General features: G+C 45.0%; 2 protein-coding genes across 10 annotated transcripts in view; one reads left to right on the top strand and one right to left on the bottom strand.

Moving 5' to 3' along the window:
- Window positions 1-4,189: 4,189 nt before the first annotated feature.
- FAM234B (family with sequence similarity 234 member B) overlaps window positions 4,190-13,588 on the top strand; it is a 37,654-nt gene continuing 28,255 nt past the window's right edge. For all 6 annotated transcript variants that reach the window (XM_023929072.2, XM_023929067.2, XM_086887648.1 and 3 more), the window contains exons 1-3: window positions 4,190-4,409; window positions 10,006-10,398; window positions 11,346-11,444. In XM_023929072.2, coding sequence (XP_023784840.2) covers window positions 4,262-4,409; window positions 10,006-10,398; window positions 11,346-11,444 — 640 coding nt within the window. In that variant the 5' untranslated portion in view covers window positions 4,190-4,261. The remainder of the gene's footprint in view (window positions 4,410-10,005; window positions 10,399-11,345; window positions 11,445-13,588) is intronic.
- GSG1 (germ cell associated 1) overlaps window positions 6,084-13,588 on the bottom strand; it is a 45,214-nt gene continuing 37,709 nt past the window's right edge. For 2 of the 4 annotated variants that reach the window (XR_015286436.1, XM_086887658.1), the window contains one exon: window positions 11,146-12,247. Coding sequence is in view for 2 of the 4 variants with exons in the window: in XM_086887658.1 (XP_086743784.1) it covers window positions 12,234-12,247 (14 nt within the window). In the remaining 2 variants the exon portion in view is untranslated. Of the gene's footprint in view, window positions 6,403-9,956; window positions 12,248-13,588 lie in introns of those variants that run through there. The other 2 variants (XR_015286435.1, XM_086887659.1) reach the window with 2 other exon arrangements.

Genomic DNA, 13,588 nt, shown 5'->3' with positions numbered 1-13,588 from the left:
ACGCCAATTAATTCCCTGCTGATTAGTTCATTCCTGAAGCACTCTGCCAAATCTATTTCTAGTGGAATAAACAAGGAGGGATGAACCGGCTCAGTGTTGTTGTATTTTTTTTTCCCTTGACCCCCTCCCTCAGGTCTGCACTTGCCAAATCAAACAGGCTTTGGTCTGGTCAGTAATTAATAAAGAGATTTCCAAACAAAGGCAAGGTGCTAAAGGGATGAATTTTGTGAAGCAGGGGGTAAACCCCTGACTCTGGTCCCATATCTGTGTCAAACTGATATTTTGCTGTGATTTGAGAAGATGTGCAGCTGCCACAGCCCGAAGTGCAGAATTGCTGCACATTTCACTCATGACTAGACCCATGGCACTGCTTGAGAGTGCCTTGGCCAAATCTGCATTCTTCTTGATATTACTTCTCCAGTATCAACTGGCAAGAACACCCTCTCTGCTTCCTGACCAGCCTATTCTTACTTAACTCAGTTTTCCACAGCCAAGATGCTGTACTACACAGTGAGAAAAAAAGACACTTTTCTCACAGAGTGAAGTACTGCCCAGCCACTCAGAATAAAAGCAAACACTCAGAAGTAAGGAACCAGAGGATATGTGCAAGTGATACAGATAGAGCAGTTAAAAATGCAGTATTGTGATTGTAACAGGTGCTGGTGTAAACCAGCTGAGGAGCTGATTGTGAGGGAAGCTGAGTGGCTTTTAAGCACAGTCCATAAACATCAGCCAGCACTATCATTTAGTCAGCCACTTGAATTCAGTCAAGAAGAGAGAGGTTCAACTGGAACCAGACTGGGGGATATCTGCTTCTCTGACACCAGAAGCATGTTGTTTTGGCTGCTCCTGCTACCCCAGTCCCCCTGGCTCCGTGGCAGGGAAATTTCTGAGAAGACTGCCTTATTTATGGAGCCTTGCCACTGAAACAGCAGGAAGCTCATTTGCAAAGTTATAAAACACCAGTTTTTAAAGTCAACGCACAATACACAGGCTTAACACAGACCAGCCTCTGGAGGAACTGGAAACATATTTTTTCAGGGCTCAAACAAGCAAACAAAATGTCCAGGCAACAGGCAAATAACCCAAACAATCATCTGCCTCCAGCTGTTCCCCATTCAGCATGTGGCAAACACAGTCCTGTTATGCCTTTGCATCTCTCTGTTAAGAGGATGCAAACTCCTGATGGTCAGTGTGAGACAGGAACACCAGCTTGAATGCTGCGAGCAAAAGCCCCTCCATGGGGGCATAACACAGAGACAGGGGGTGAGCAAACCTGGTGGCACCTGACAGCATGCATCGAGCTGGTGTTGGCAGACCCAGCTGCTCAGAGGGAAGAGGGCAATCCCCAGTGGCACATTAAGATGTATGCTTGCTGCTGGGCAGTTTGTGGGATTTTGCACCAGGTGCTGCCTTCCCTTTGGTATAACATATACCCTCTATTTTTCATTGTGTCTCCAGCTCATAAAGTACTGGGCATTTCCCTCTGGGTTCTCAGCCACAGAGTGCCCAGTGTTGGCAGAACAACATTGAGACTAGAGACAGGCCCATCAGGAGTTTGGCTGGGGCAACCCTCTGCAGTAGTTCCCTGAACTAACGCACCCCTTGAAGGCAGCATGTGGGCACATTCCACAACCTCAGGTGCTGCACAGCTGAAACTTTTGCACAGTTCTGACCATCTTTTGGCCTTTCCTTATGCTAGGGTGAGCTGGTTTTGGTTTTACTGCATGGGTTCATTAGGAACTCCATGGCCATCTTCACTACTTAAAACTTCCTGAAGTTTGCTGTTTTGCATCTACTATAAATGTTATTATCACTTTTTCTGGGCTTACTTGCCTTTATTTTTTCTTACTGTTATCCTTCACTGCTTGATTGTATTTATTTTGTTGTTTGAACAAGAATTTCCTATTTATTGCAATGTCTACTCCCATGTGACTACTGTGTCATAGAAGGACTCAGCCAGGCACAGGAGAAAAGAGGATGGTGTTCCTGACTTCCTGACCTCCTCATGTAGCCATGCAGAATAGAAGGATGGGATGAATAGAACAGGTAAAAACATTAGCTTAGCACTAATAGGAATGCAAATGTGCAGGTTACTTCTTCCCTCTGGACACCTGGAAAAAGGCACAGCTGAGAACAGCTCCTGCCCCAGTAGTTCATCTGCTCTCTACTGTGCCTTGATCTTACAGCAGAGCCGTGTGTGCAATCACTCCATTGTGCAGCTCTGCAAGAGTGACCTTCTCTAGCTTGAGGACCTTAAACAGCAGTGTTTAATGTAGCTCCTTTCAGGGTCAAGGAGCAGCCAGAGGTTTTAGTGCCAGCAGGCTGGAAAAGGCTGTAGTCTCTGGCAGAAGGTGGAAAGAAGCAAGGGGTGGCACAGGCTTAACACTGATGAGGGGCTGGTGGCTGTGAATTTCCATGCTTTTTGGCTTGTAACATTTTTCTAAATGATCACGTTGTCTACACAAAGCTCTCAGACTTCCAAGCCTAATCTCAAATATCTAATTTTTCAGCATCTGGCTTTTTCAAACTGCTTTGGAAAAAGCATAAATAAAATGAACAGTGGCATTCACATAAATTAATGATCTATTTGCAACTTTTTGATTGATATTAGAACACTTGACAGGTCCAATTTATATGCAAATCAGCTTACATTCACAGCGTAAAGAAGGAAAACTTTATTTCTCATGCTCTGCAAATCATTAAATCCTCTGAACATATTGCTTAGTCATATGTTCCTCAAAAGCATCAGTTTAACCACAAATCACTTGTCCTTGCAATCCATTAGCCCCACAGAGAACTCTGGGCTCGGGGAACAAGCCATTTTTGTGGGGATGCATGAAATTAAGAGTGGGCTATGTTGCACCACAAATGTAAAAGCATAGCAAACTGTGGGCTTTTGCACTGTATGTGTGTGTGCCAGATGTTAGAAGATCACAAATGAGGACACCAGACTTCCCAGTTCCTGCTTTTGGCTGTTTTCTGCCATTCTTTTGCTCCCAGCACTAATTGGTACCAGAAGCATTTTCTTAGGAGGAGTCACTCTGCTGGACAGCTCTTGCCCTGTCTATCACAGGCTTTGCTAACTGAGACTTGAAAAGGATCCAGGATCTATCCTGTAAATATTTACATAGATACAGGACCTTCACTGCTCTTAAATCAAAGCCTGGAGGACAGGAAATGGCATATGGAACAGAAAGACTCTGTACTCAGAAAGACCTGGAAAGGAAAGAATAACAACAATGGTGATGGCTTCTCCAGAGTTTCCCACCTGGGACTGCCCCCACAAGTGCTGTGTTCTCAGGAAGGTGTCTCTGAAACCCGGTGACATCAGTGGAAAGAAAACCCTCTGGTACCAAAAGATTTTGGATCAGAACTATTCCCTTTCCCGTTCACATCTGAAAAAAAAATCTCTTTTCACCAGCTAGACCACTTGGTGTCTCTCTTCTGCTCCTTATTTGTTGTTACTATTCCAGCAGTTCCAGGACAGACCTGGACATGAAAGAGTAAGTACATTATTTGCAGAAACAGCACCTGAATCAGGGGAAAGCAAGAGCAGCAGCAGATGCTGAGGAAACGTGATGTGCGCATTACCCAGGCAGGTAATCAAAATAATCAAAAGGTATTACAATACCTTTTGATGTATTTAGCCAATACTCCTTTCTCTCATTCAGTGACAGAGGACCTTGATTTGTGAGTTCTCACACAAATCGTGACTGTGAAGTGGCGGTGTTCGATGGCCCATGTGTCGGCCTGGGAATCAGGAAGCCTTGTGGCTTTGGGGAAGCCACAAAACCCTCCTTGCTCAACTTCCCCATTGTGGGAAAGGGAGAGTTCACTTGTGCACTTACCTCGGAGGACTGTCGTGGTGATTGAGGACAGATTCAAAAAAAAACCTGGCCATCTTTTGTAATCAATCAACAAAAATAAAATAAAATAAAATAAAATAAAATAAAATAAAATAAAATAAAATAAAATAAAATAAAATAAAATAAAATAAAATAAAATAAAATAGCAAAATAAAAAGAAAACAACTAGATTTCTTCCAACCAAAAGCTTTCCAAGAATGAAGGTATATATTTATAGCAACAGTAATTCAGAGGGACTGGCACTTTCTGTGCAAACCACCCCGGACAACAAGCCTATTTTCCATCTGTCTGTGCCCACACAGCCGTGCAGGCTGCAGAGATCTGGGCTGTCCTCGGTCACGGCTCACTGCCACCGGCCCGCCCCTCCCTGCGGGTCTCTGTCCCCCCGGACCATGAGGGACAAGGAGGGCCTCGGCTCCTCACGCCGGGGAACTACAATTCCCAGCAGGCTGCGGGGCGGCGCGGGGCGGGGGGCGGCGCGCGAGCGCACTGCCGTGTCAAGCATGGCTACGGTGCTGTCCCGGGCGCTGAAGCTGCCGGGTAAGGGTTGCGCTCCCGCGGGACGGACCGAGCGCCGGCCGGGCCGGGCCGGGCAGGGGCAGCCGCGTCCAGGGCAGCCCTGATCGCGGGAGGCGCGGGTGCCGCTGCCTGAGCGCTGCGGGGCGCGTTGCCATAGTGATGTGGCGATGTGGGGTGAGGCCCGGGGGTGCGGGCGGTGAGGGGCGGCCGGCGGGCTCCGCGCGGGGCTCGCGGCCCTGGCAGGGATGCAGGGGCCGGGGCAGCGCCTCGGGGCTCGGAGGGCGTCGTGTGTGGCAGAGGGGGGCCTGGGCCGCGGGCCTGTGAGGGGACTGCGCGGGATGAAGGGAAGCGCAGACCTCTCAGATCTGCTCCTGCCGGGTTTTACCCACTGAAGCCGGGCCAGGAGTTCGGTAAGTGCCAATGCAATTACCCAGGTAAATGTTTAAAGCCTGCCTGCCACCTTTGCACCTTCCAGCCAGAGATCTTAAGCGAGATGAAAAGATACTCAAGCATAAGGGGCTATTGTGTGTGGTAAGCAGCAGTCCAACAGCCATTCCCTTCAGTAAGGAGATTAAAAGGGAATTAAAACACCTTGCCAAACCAGATCTTGGGAGCATGCTAGTTGCTGTTGGATGTACTGTAGACTGTGCCAATGCACCTGGTTGCATTAACTTCAATGGGAAAGTGCCTTGTTACTCTTTCTAACCGTGTTTTGCCTTTGGGACAGCCCTGGGGCAGAGACAGGGCCCAGCTGTGTGCTGCTGGGGAGGGCTCCTCCTTGGCACAGTGGTCCTGCACGGCCCCAGACTGTGAGGCTGCACTCAGTGGACTGATCATACTTTCTTCCTCCATCAGTCTGTGAAGGTCAAAGTAATGTCGTCAAGGTTCTTCCTGCCATCTTTTCATAACCCTTACCAGGATTCATTACTTTTCATTTATGTGGTGCCTGTTGAGTCTCATTCAAAGAAATTTTGTTTGCAAGTTGGTATCTTTCTAGTTTTATATGTATATATATATATATATATATATATATATATATACACATGTCTGTGTAAATGGGAAGGAGTACATTACCATGAAGTCTGTTTAGGAAGAGTGCAAACTGGTATGTGTAGGTGTGTGCATTAGGGAGTGACTACTGGGGAACTGTGCAATAAGAAGTACAGCTCTCTTCTGAGAGTTTTGGAACCAGCATGATCTGTTTGATATCTGCTGTTGGGAAACACTGATTTGGAAAACATCATAACAAGCCTTGCAGCTGCACCTAAGAGAACAGTTCTCGCATCAATCCTTAGGTTAAATTGCAGAAATCATTCCTTTCTTGTGTGTTTAATTATTGAAAAATGCAGCTTTCAACAGCAATGAGAAAGCAGAGGGCCTATTGCTATATCTGTTTTTCCTGCCATATCTCATTAAATTAATTAAAAATCAACATGCGGCGACTTATCTCCTCATGGGCTTAGAAATATGTCTGCAGTACCCAGTACCAGACTGGTGCCTGCCAACTGCCAGAAAAATAAATAGAACATGAAATTAATACAACAGATACTGGAACCAGTGTACCGTCATTGGAATAATGTACTGAAAATTGCACTCTAGTTCTGAAGTCCAAAATCTGCTCTTTTCACTCCAACATGAGTGCAAAGAAAAGCCTTCCCAGTCAGCTGAAACCAGGAAAAATAAGGTTACAGTTAATATCTTTGAAGCCATCAGCACAAGAAATGAATATTTTATTATGACTGGGACCTCATTTCAACACAGATCACCTAATGGGTGCCTTCTTTCCAGATCATGATCACATGATGATCATCTATTCTTCACTGAGAGGTCACATTCTTCTACTGCAATAGTTGCCTGTGTGAAAGTAGTATTTGGCAAATACATGGGGCATTTTCAAAGTCATAAAGCATGATTTAGAGACCTGCTGCCCTTGAAAGCCAATAGGTTCGGACATTTTCCCTCTGCTCTGTCTTTGAAAGCCTCCATCATCAGTATTTGCTTTTTCTTCCAGTGGCTGCAAAAAAAAAAAGAAAATCCAGGGTGATATGACCAGTTACTTGCTCTGATTGTAACCACAGGCCACTGAATGAGAACCTCTGTTTTATCAGGGGTGCTGTGGAAAAAATGGAACACAGTTCAGAGCAGGTCAGAACAGAAGAAGCTTTGTTGACTCTACCTGTAGGAGAGAGGGAACACAGAGCAGAGGGAAACTGACTTTGCTGGTACTAACTCCATACCTATGAAGTGGATGCAAAATTTATATACACTTGGAGACTCTTTGGAAGACAGGTAACAAAGTGTGAGTTAAACAGACCTGTTACCTACATAAGGCCACAGAACTGCAGCTTGCTTTAGCACAGAGACTAATTTCTCATGAAGGCTACACAGCGGTTATCCTTTCGGGACATATGATGAGAGTTTAACCAAGAGACCAGCTCAGATCTTAACATTTCCACTTCCACAATGGAAAACTGAAAATTGTTTGTGTTCCCTGACAGCTGATTGCTTGCAACAGAGGCAGATTTAGCTTTCTATTGATGGACAAACTCTTTTTCTCCAACCTGAGCCTTGTTGACCAGAAAGGAAAGAATTTGACTTCAGGAGCACTTAAAAATAAATCATCATTCTCTAAATGGTGTGAGACTGTCTCTGTTTTCACACTTTACTTGTTTTTATGTTTGTGCTTTTCTGCTGAAAAATCATCTGGGAGTGATTAGTGAAAGCCAGGTATGTTATTCTTCCTTCCCACAGCAAGTGACCTAAAATTTGGATGGAGAGTCATGTTCCTTCCGCTTTCTCTCCAGCCAGGTGAATCATGAGCTACGTGTTTTCTGCACCACAGAACAGCCTTGGGAGGCTGAGCTGAGCACATGATTACCAGCATTCCATACACATTCCCACAACACCTACATATTGGTTAAGGTTCCCTCTGAACAGTGGGAGATAAGTGTTGGAATCCTCTGAGATGAGATACACAACTGGGTTTTACATGAGCTAGATGAGTGCTCCAGCAGCCCTTCTTAAAAGGCAATATCTTCTCTCCTTTTGACTTAAAAAAAACCAACCTGCAGGACACTTTATGCCTGAGTTTACTGCATGGTTGTGCCTTGTGGCTGTGCCACATAGCCTTTTGAGGAAAGATAGGGCGAAGGAATGCCAGTTCTGATTCCTACTCTGGCTTAGACATGAATTAGGACTGAGCACCTCTCTGCTTTATAGCTCTCCTATAATTTTCCAGATTCTTAACTATGTAGATCATCAAAAGCTGTCATTGCTGTGTAGTAGCTGTTTTCTAGCCACTGATCAGTGGTTCTCAGTAGGACAGGTGTTCCTGTTACAGACTGGTTGACACCACTGTCGATGTTGCCAGCATATCAGTTCCTGCCAGTTCAAGGAGTGGGTGAGCCATATTTTCAAGGTCCTGTGTGTCTCCAGAAAGGGATCCAGAACAAAACTGGTCCAGATAAATTTAATTGATACCAGTGCTTTCAGTTGCATCAAGGATGAACAGCAGGTTCCAGTCTTTTGGTTGACTGTTTGAAATTAAAATAATTAAACAAAACATAGTATATGTGAAGCATAAGTATGCTTTGAGTTGTTTTACTCAAAAATCACCAGTTTCCAAAATCAGGAGCAGTCTAGTTAGCATAACTGTCGACTTTGACTTCCCAGGCTTAATACCATTTACTCTTGGGCCAGCCATGTTTGTTTTTCATTCTAACCTGGCTTGAACTGGCACATCTGTATCTGTTGTGAGAAGCTGCAAGTACCCTGGTGGCGAGACCTCTCTGGAAGTTTTTGCTTTGACTGAGTAGCCTTTCAGTCACTTTTTAGCACAACCTATGGTATTAGACACCTGTGAAATTTACACTGCAACCTCTGAGCAGAGAGCTGTGTGCCACCAGGGTTGGCGGCCTTCTGTGCACTTACAGGATGAAGCCAAGGTTATCAAGACTTCTTGAAAAGCCCACATTTTGAGCATGTTTAGAGCAGAACTATGCTAAACAATGCAGTGTGTCACAGGGATACACCAGATCGACCCTCAGGAATGCAGCATCTCTTGGTTGGATGCTCTGCCTCCACAAGGAACTGCTTTTAGGAATCTATACGTGCACCAGATTTTTGAGTCTTTTGTAGAAGCCCCTAATTCAAAAAGGAAGAGTCTGTCTTAGATATGGGAATGTGAGGGGTTTTTTTATTTCCTTCTGTTCAATGTTAGTGAATTGTCCTGGCTGATCCACCTAGTGTGGGACACTTGGTTTTTAGTGCGACTGAAAGTTTTTCTTAAATCCTAAAACTAAAGCTGAATGCCACTCATGAGTAGTAGACAAAGGGAAAATGAAGGTCCTTTTGTGGGGTGAAAAATGAGGAAGAAATAAGAGATAAGATGTGCTGCAAAATACACTCTAGATGATGCAAAATAGGTGTGTTGCACTAGCTAGGTACTACAGTACATCTGAGTGTCTTTAACAGGAAAACTAGAAGTAAGGTATGCTGTCTTAGGAGGAATAATCATGAAAGCCCTAATTTTTTTGCTTTGTAAAGCCTTCCCATTATTTTAGTGTCCGAGAGGGGTTACAGTTTGTATATTTTTTGCTTATTAGTTATGCCTTGCATGTATCGCTTCTGGAATCTTTGGGCACAAGCTAGTTCCTGTTTCAGATCAGCTTTAAACAAAAGGAAATGAAACAGATACCTGGGATAGCAAAGTCCCACCTTGGAATTGGAGAGAGAGAGAGAGAACCAGACTGAGACTCTGCAATAATCAGAGTGCTGGCCATGGCTCCATGCCCAGCCTTGTGGCACAGGGCAGCTCCCTGAGACGTGACCCTCCACTCGTAGCTCAGGGCACGACTCTGTGTGATCTTCCCTGTCCCCATAAACAGATGGCACTGGGCTTACGCCAGGGTGTGTGACCGGCCTCTACACCTGCCCTCTCCACACTCCCTGCGGCTGTCTAGGGCTTGGGGGAAGTCATCTGTGTGCCAGGCATCTGCGCAGGAGACACCTAAAGCTAAGCTACTTTGCTGCACCACCACCTGAAGGGATCAGTACCGAGTTATCTATCTTGGCCAGGCTAAGCACAGACTGTTGGCTCTGGTGGGAGCAGGAACAGAGCAGGTGCACTGTGGTTGCCTCAGGCAGGAGTTGGAGCATTCCCTCTTACAGAACTGAGCCATGCAGAGAAGGTGGTGTCTTGGAGGAACAGCCTGACTCCTCCAGACATCAGCATGTTACTGGTCGAAAGGTGCAAAATTACTTTCCCCTCATCTTCAGGGAGACTTCATGTTTCATCACCAATCAAGAAAGTATGAGAATTAAATCTGTCATGAATTCTATATAGACATATGCATACACGTACATATATGTATCCAAACACACACACACACACACACACACCTTTATCTGAGGAAAATAAACTGTCAGCATCTTTTGTCCCACAGATGCTTCTATGGAGAGAGAGACCCTATCATTTCTCTCACACTTCTCACTTGGATCCATGCAAATACAGACTACTCTGTCATCCCTTCTGTATCACTGTCTACTGCAGCCTTTTCTCCACTGACATCCTGCAAAAACTCATGCTTTATTGTCTGTCTCCATCTTTTTTTCTCAGGAAAGAAGAGCCCAGACCTTGGGGAATATGATCCCCTCACTCAGGCTGACAGTGATGAAAGTGAAGATGACCTTGTACTCAACATCCAGAAGAATGGGGGGGTCAAGAATGGGAAGAGCCCCCCTGAAGAGATACAGGACCCTGATTCTGATGTGGAGGTTGGGATGACAAAGCAGCACACGTCAGAGAGTGCGCCCGAGGGTTATCCTGCAGAGACGGCTGGGAGTTTGGAGCAGAAGGCTGCTCCCTCGCTCATGCCATACCTGCGCACTGCAATCTTTTTGCTCACTGTGGTGATCTCGATGATTCTTGTGCTGGTGTGCGCATTTCTAATTCCCTGTCCCCCTAGAGACTTGCATAACACCTGGAACCGCAACCTAGGTCAGGGAGCAGGTGAGAAAGCCCCAGGAACAGCATCTGGCATGGGGGAGGTGGCAGCTCCCAGGCTGGGCATCAGTGGGAGAGACCTATCTAGGAGAGCCAGGTCAGAGCACAGACCCTTCCTCACCACTAGAGATGCTCCAAAATAATAGACAGGTGGCTGTGTCCTGCTCACTCTTGAAGCTGAGGCATATGAGATCTGGCATCCACAGATAACAGTGCCACAAAATTTTGTTTCTGCAAACATCAAAAATTATTTTGACTCTTCTTCCATCCTGCCTTTTTGTCTGGACATTGTGCTGTGTTCCAGACGGAGATGGCCCAGCCCACTTTAAAATACAGTGCCTCCCTTTTTACAGCCTGGACTTTACCAGTACCTCCATGCTGTGGAGTGGAGTATGTGGTTGTGTTTGAGTGGAGAGGGATAGAAGTCTTTGTGTCTTCTAACTAGCTTAACTAACCTTATTCCATTGTCTTTTAGTCCTGCTTTAATCCGTATGTCAACATTTGAGATCTTTTATCCCATACAGGATAAACTGTATGAGTCACTGGTAACATTTCTAAAGTGTCTCCCATTCTGGCTTCTGCAATAAAGTAACACTGTTTTGTGAAACAATTTCTGCCAGGTCTAGATATGTCTCTCCCTCCTTGCTATCCACCCCTGGCTTCCAAATCTAAGCTTTTCATAAGATATGTGGCTCCACATTGCCTCAGAAATTGAAGTGGGAAACGTGAATCTTTTTTCTGTTAGCTCTTCCATTTTTCCTTTTCCTTTCTCTGACTTAGATGCTACACTTCTACTTTTCCATGCAATGAAAGATCTTACCATGGTGTGACTTCCTTAGCAGACTTTGTGAGGCTTGTCTACCCACACGTCTCATTTCTGGGTCAACTCTCCTCTCCCAGTGAGAAAAATTTACTGGGTGGCCTTTTTGACATGCTCTCTGTAATTGTTGCAGGTGGTGTGTTATCCCCCCTGGAACTGTGTGATGTGAACGGTGATGGCCTCCCTGACATCCTCATTGTCTTCACTGCCTTGATGAATGCCAGTGTCATGGGTAAGCACTGCAGCTCCTTTCCATTCCTCTTAATGTGTCAGTATGGACCTTTGTATGTTTGTCTTACACACAGGGAGAGTTCTTGCCACTCCAAATCCACTGTGTTGCTCTTTTCAGAGTTCATTAAAATTGCTGGTGTTACTGTGTCTGTGGTTGGTCATGCTTAAAATTTTCATTACAAGCCTGTGCTTCTATACCTTTTAGTCAGCATCATCTGTTTGCCCTTACCTCATCTTGGGGCAACTCTGTCTCTTTGTCCTGCATTTATGCACACTCTGTTTTTAGAAACACCCTCACTTTGCTGCCTTTTTTTCCAGGTCACTCTGTATACTTGCTAGGCTCCAAATCACTGTTAATTCACAAATAATAGACTGCTGATGGGGAGGCTACTGTTCCTAGCTGTTTAGCAGGTATTGCCCTGCTTCCTCCTCCTGGCTGCTTTGCTTTCTTTGTTAGTCCTCCCACCCTCCAGGTAACATAGCAGAGCCTGCTGATACTGGCCACCATTACACAGCAGCTGCCAAATCCTATTGAACTGGGCTTCTGAAGTCCTGGAGGTTCCCAGCTGCCTGCTGTACTGCCTCTGCCTATCCTGGCATTGCCTGGTACTAGGTGAATCTATTCTGTCTCAGAGATATAGGAAACAAGCATACCTTGCATTACCTGAAGAAAATTCTTGGAGCAAAATGCCTTGGTTCTTGAAAGAGGTAATGAAAATATTGTTGGAGGATAGGGATAGCCACTCTTCTCCATGGCCCAAGCAAGGCCCTTGGTATTTCACAGCAAGTTCTATAAAAAGAAACCTATGAACATAGAGAAAACTGTAAAGTAACTTAAAAAATGAGAGAGGAAGATATAAATGGAAGATATATATGGTTGACTTAAAAGCTGTATTCAGTTTATATAGGTTATTCTTGCACTCTATATTTTTGCCATTGCATTGCTTTTATTTTTCATCCCAGATACACATAGAGTCAGCATGCTCTGAATGAAACTAGTCATACCTAGCTGCATCCTGGGCTGTAGCTGTGCTGGAAGACAAAAACCAGACACTAAAACAGGTGTAAGCAGATCACAATGCATAACTCACATAGCTGGATATCAGCCCACCTGTAGCTTGTGCTTGGAGCATTCACACAGTGCCAAGTAGAGATAAGCTTGGAATAGGCACCCAGTGGAGTAATCTGGGACATTGTTAACTGTTTCTCCAGCTTGTACACACAGCAGCTGTGAGCTGCATTCAGGAGTTAGTTGTTCTTGGTCCCTATCAATGTAACAAAGATAACTTGATCTGGGGCAACCCCTTAGCATAAGGCACATGATTTTCAGTTTGAGAAGAGAGTGAGTTTGATTTAGAGACTGGACTCAGCCTTGTATTTAGCCAGTGGCCTGTATATGCCCTTTGTGTCATCAGGTCACATGCTGTATGTGTTACTAGTAAGACAGAAGTTGACTGGGTCTGTTGTTATTTTGAAATGTGTGGGAATTCATCTTAAACTGTGATATGACCATACTAGGGGGAAATTAATTACAATAACCACACTTATGTCTGAGGATAGGCTGAGCTGAAAGTTGATCACATTTGGAATCAGAGCCAACAGTCAATTGAAACAGCATAGACTATTTTACAATTATTTTGTGCTAACTGGTGAATGGGAAAAAGAACACCGAGTTCCACCACTTGGTTGCATTCAGTCTGGTTTTCACAATAATGAAACTCCTTTTGAAAACAAAGGAAAAAACTCTCTGACCACCAATCATTTTCTGTTGCTCCAGAATTATAAATAAGCTGGCGCTTGGAGGTGACATCTGCCTTGGGAGTCTCTTAAGGTTTCCCCTTGATGCTAGCTGTTTAGTTGAGGAAGAGGGGACTAGAAGAATCAGTCTGATTTGACAGCAGTAAATTTCACAGAAGGAAGTAACCACAAGTGAGCACATTGTCCCCAGGAACTTGGTTTTCCTGCCCAAATGACCACATTTCTTGCTATGAGCTCAGGTCCAACCTCCATGATTTTTTGGGCTGTTGATTTTCAGCCCATCTTGTTTGGAGATCACTGTTAGACTCTGCAGCAGAGAAATGCAGCCGTGAGATGACATTTGACCTTTGCTTTCAGGCACTGTGGATTTGTCTATCTTGAACCACT

The sequence above is a fragment of the Cyanistes caeruleus genome, chromosome 4 (assembly GCF_971803275.1).
Source record: "Cyanistes caeruleus chromosome 4, bCyaCae1.hap1.1, whole genome shotgun sequence".
Classification (NCBI taxonomy): domain Eukaryota; kingdom Metazoa; phylum Chordata; class Aves; order Passeriformes; family Paridae; genus Cyanistes; species Cyanistes caeruleus.
The sequence above is the reverse complement of the archived record's forward strand: the minus strand, read 5'-3'. Positions and strand labels throughout refer to the sequence as shown.